The 4,013-nt window shown below is 38.4% G+C and overlaps 1 protein-coding gene across 1 annotated transcript; it reads right to left on the bottom strand.

Annotated features, from left to right (window-relative positions):
- Positions 1-1,747: 1,747 nt before the first annotated feature.
- LOC138326570 (uncharacterized) lies at positions 1,748-3,108 on the bottom strand. Its single transcript, XM_069272668.1, has 2 exons — positions 3,080-3,108; positions 1,748-2,684 (listed from the first exon to the last, which is right to left on the bottom strand). The coding sequence occupies exons 1-2, from the start codon at positions 3,106-3,108 to the stop codon at positions 1,748-1,750; spliced, it is 966 nt and encodes a 321-aa protein (XP_069128769.1).
- Between the last annotated feature and the right edge of the window lie 905 nt (positions 3,109-4,013).

The raw sequence follows: 4,013 nt of genomic DNA, 5'->3' as shown, positions 1-4,013 counted from the left end.
GAAACGATGTCACCAAAATTAAATAGTAGTGCCAACACAGTTTTAAAATTTTTAACCATTTTGTTATTCACTTTCTTAATACATGTCGTTGTTTGCCCATGCGCGCTTCGCAATCCTATAACCGGTTAGTTTTTCTGGGGTTTTTGACATGCGCTCATTATATGTAATTACTTTTTACATAACTCAACATCGGTGGCGACACTGCTGGCGTTGGTTTTCACTTCCAGCCTCCGTAACCCATTTGATAATTGTAACCGGAAACACTGACTTCTGCAAATCAATAGAATTTCGAGATTTCGGTTTAAACAATGGTGTTAATTTCCAAAAAGCTAAAATATCAAATGTACTGGAGCGATGGTTACGTCGTCAATTAGAGAGAGTCGGGATAGACCATGCTAAGTCGTCTGGTTAGTACACTAATCATTAGGGTTGGGATAGACCATGCTAAGTCGTCTGGTCAGTACACTGACCATTAGGGTTTCTCGTTCTAAGTCATAAAGTAGAGTTGTCCATACGGCAACATTATTAACGGCCTTTCTAGAGTGTAGGGTATTTAAGGAATGATTTTTATTTTTTGTTGTTTACTGGGGTGTAAACTGCATTTTTTGTATAGATATTTTAAATGACGCGCGTCAGCGCGTCATGTTGAAATATCTGTACAAAAAAGGCAGTTTACACACCAGTAAACAACAAAAATTAAAAACATTCCTTATATTTACATTTCGACCGACCATTTCATTTAAATTCAGTGTTCCTGTGAAATAAACCTTCGTTTTTTCAACGCTATACGATTGATAGAACAGCTGAGTAATTGATGGAATCGCGAAACAGCTGGCTCCAATTTGGCGGGAAAATATGTCAAGTTCCGGGAGTAAATAAAATATAGTTCCAAAATAACTTTAGCGTTTTTAATCCATTTATTCCATATGTTTTCATTTTTTTTTTATTTTTTAATAGTAACACAATGCTTTCCATTGCATTCAAACTGATGTTGATATCGAACCTTTGTCATGGTATATATGGTATATAATAAGTATATTTTTATTTACATACCTGATGTTATTTTATAAACCGGTCACATTATACCATCACCTGATGGGTCCGGTTGTTTAAAGGATGATTAGCTTAATCATATGATTAGTAAATTTTTCATCGACAAATGTGTAATTATATCTATATCTTCTTCACTTAAGTAATCAAGTAAGTAGGAATGGAGTTTAGTTTGTAAAATTTTGCATAGGCAGAAATTATTTTATCTTGATTTGAAAATTGTCATTAAACTGTGATTAGCCCGATACCATTTGAACAACTGGGTCCTGGTGATTTATCTGCCAAAAAAAACCGATGAGGTTTTCATAGAATTAGTATCTACGTTTTAGAGACTCTAAAATGATAGGGAGACATCAGCAAGCTGGCAAATGTCCAACAAACGTCCAAAAAAGTCATGGTTCAAGATTAATATTAAAGACAAATTCATGTACCACATGCTACCCGATAACGTTTGTGCTGGTCTAGAATCTTAAGTGGTGATGGAACGTAACTATTTGCAATCTTCCCGCTGAAATGACGTTACCACCATTGAGCGTCATTCCATCACCAATAGAAACAATAGTCTCGTACAAACGTTATCAGGTATCACGTGGTACGTACATTATCCAATTATAAAAAATATTCTGATTGTTTTAAGGGTCTAGATTCGGAGGTGTGGGAACACTGTAATAATCATCGTATCCGTCTGTTTGTCCGTTTAAATTTGGTTTGGGAACACAGTAATAATCATCGTATCTGTATGTCTGTCCTTTAAATTTGGTGTGGGAACACTGTAATAATCATCGTATCCGTCTATCTGTCCGTCTACATTTGGTTTGGGAACACAGTAATAATCATCGTATCTGTATGTCTGTCCGTCTACATTTGGTGTGGGAACACTGTAATATTCATCGTATCTGTATGTCTGTCCGTTTACATTTGGTGTGGGAACACTGAAATAATCATCGCATCTGTATGTCTCTCCGTCTACATTTGGTTTGGGAACACAGTAATAATCATCGTATCTGAATGTCTGTCCGTCTACATTTGGTGTGGGAACACTGTAATATTCATCGTATCTGTAGGTCTGTCCATCTACATTTGGTTTGGGAACACAGTTATAATCATCGTATCTGTCTGTCTGTCCGTCTACATTGGGTTTGGGAACACAGTAATAATCATCGTATCCGTCTGTCTGTCCGTCTACATTTGGTGTGGGAACACTGTAATAATCATCGTATCCGTATGTCTGTCCGTCTACCTTTGGTGTGGGAACACTGTAATAATCATTGTATCCGTCTGTGTGTCCGTCTACATTGGGTTTGGGAACACAGTAATAATTATCGTATCTGAATGTCTGTCCGTCTACATTTGGTGTGGGAACACTGTAATAATCATTGTATCCGACTGTCTGTCTGTCTACATTGAGTTTGGGAACACAGTAATAATCATAGTATCTGTATGTCTGTCCGTCTACATTTGGTGTGGGAACACTGTAATAATTATCGTATCCGTAGGTCTGTCCGTCTACATTTGGTTTGGGAACACAGTTATAATCATCGCATCTGTATGTCTGTCCGTCTACATTGGGTTTGGGAACACAGTAATAATTATCGTATCTGAATGTCTGTCCGTCTACATTTGGTGTGGGAACACTGTAATATTCATCGTATCTGTATGTCTATCCGTCTACATTGGGTGTGGGAACACTGTAATAATCATCGTATCTGTATGTCTGTCCGTAATAATAATCATCGTATCTGTATGTCTGTCCGTCTACATTGGGTGTGGGAACACTGTAATAATCATCGTATCTGTATGTCTGTCCGTCTACATTTGGTGTGGGAACACTGTAATAATCATCGTATCTGTATGTCTGTCCGTCTACATTTGGTGTGGGAACACTGTAATAATCATCGTATCTGTATGTCTGTCCGTCTACATTTGGTGTGGGAACACTGTAATAATCATCGTATCTGTATGTCTGTCCGTCTACATTTGGTGTGGGAACACTGTAATAATCATCGTATCTGTATGTCTATCCGTCTACATTTGGTGTGGGAACACTGTAATAATCATCGTATCTGTATGTCTTCCGTCTACATTGGTTGGGAACACTGTAATAATCATCGATCTGTATGTCTTCCGTCTACATTTGGTGTGGGAACACTGTAATAATCATCGTATCTGTATGTCTGTCCGTCTACATTTGGTGTGGGAACACTGTAATAATCATCGTATCTGTATGTCTATCCGTCTACATTGGGTTTGGGAACACTGTAATAATCATCGTATCCGTGTGTCTGTCCGTCTACATTTGGTGTGGGAACACTGTAATAATCATCGTATCTGTATGTCTGTCCGTCTACATTTGGTGTGGGAACACTGTAATAATCATCGTATCCGTGTGTCTGTCCGTCTACATTTGGTTTGGGAACACAGTAATAATCATCGTATCCGTATTTCTGTCCGTCTGCATTTGGTGTGGGAACACTGTAATAATCATCGTATCCGTCTGTGTGTCCGTCTACATTTGGTGTGGGAACACTGTAATAATCATCGTATCCGTCTGTGTGTCCGTCTACATTTGGTGTTGGAACACTGTAATAATCATCGTATCCGTCTGTCTGTCCGTCTACATTTGGTTTGGGAACACTGTAATAATCATCGTATCCGTGTGTCTGTCCGTCTACATTTGGTGTGGGAACACTGTAATAATCATCGTATTCGTATGTCTGTCCGTCTACATTGGGTTTGGGAACACAGTAATAATCATCGTATCTGAATGTCTGTCCGTCTACATTTGGTATGGGAACACTGTAATATTCATCGTATCTGTCTGTCTGTCCGTCTACATTGGGTTTGGGAACACAGTAATAATCATCGTATCCGTCTGTCTGTCCGTCTACATTTGGTGTGGGAATACTGTAATAATCATCGTATCCGTCTGTCTGTCCGTCTACCTTTGGTGTGGGAACACTTTA

Source organism: Argopecten irradians, chromosome 6 (genome assembly GCF_041381155.1).
Source record: "Argopecten irradians isolate NY chromosome 6, Ai_NY, whole genome shotgun sequence".
In the NCBI taxonomy this organism is placed as follows: Eukaryota; Metazoa; Mollusca; class Bivalvia; order Pectinida; family Pectinidae; genus Argopecten; species Argopecten irradians.
Note: the sequence above shows the minus strand (reverse complement) of the source record. Positions and strands in the feature narration are given on the sequence as shown.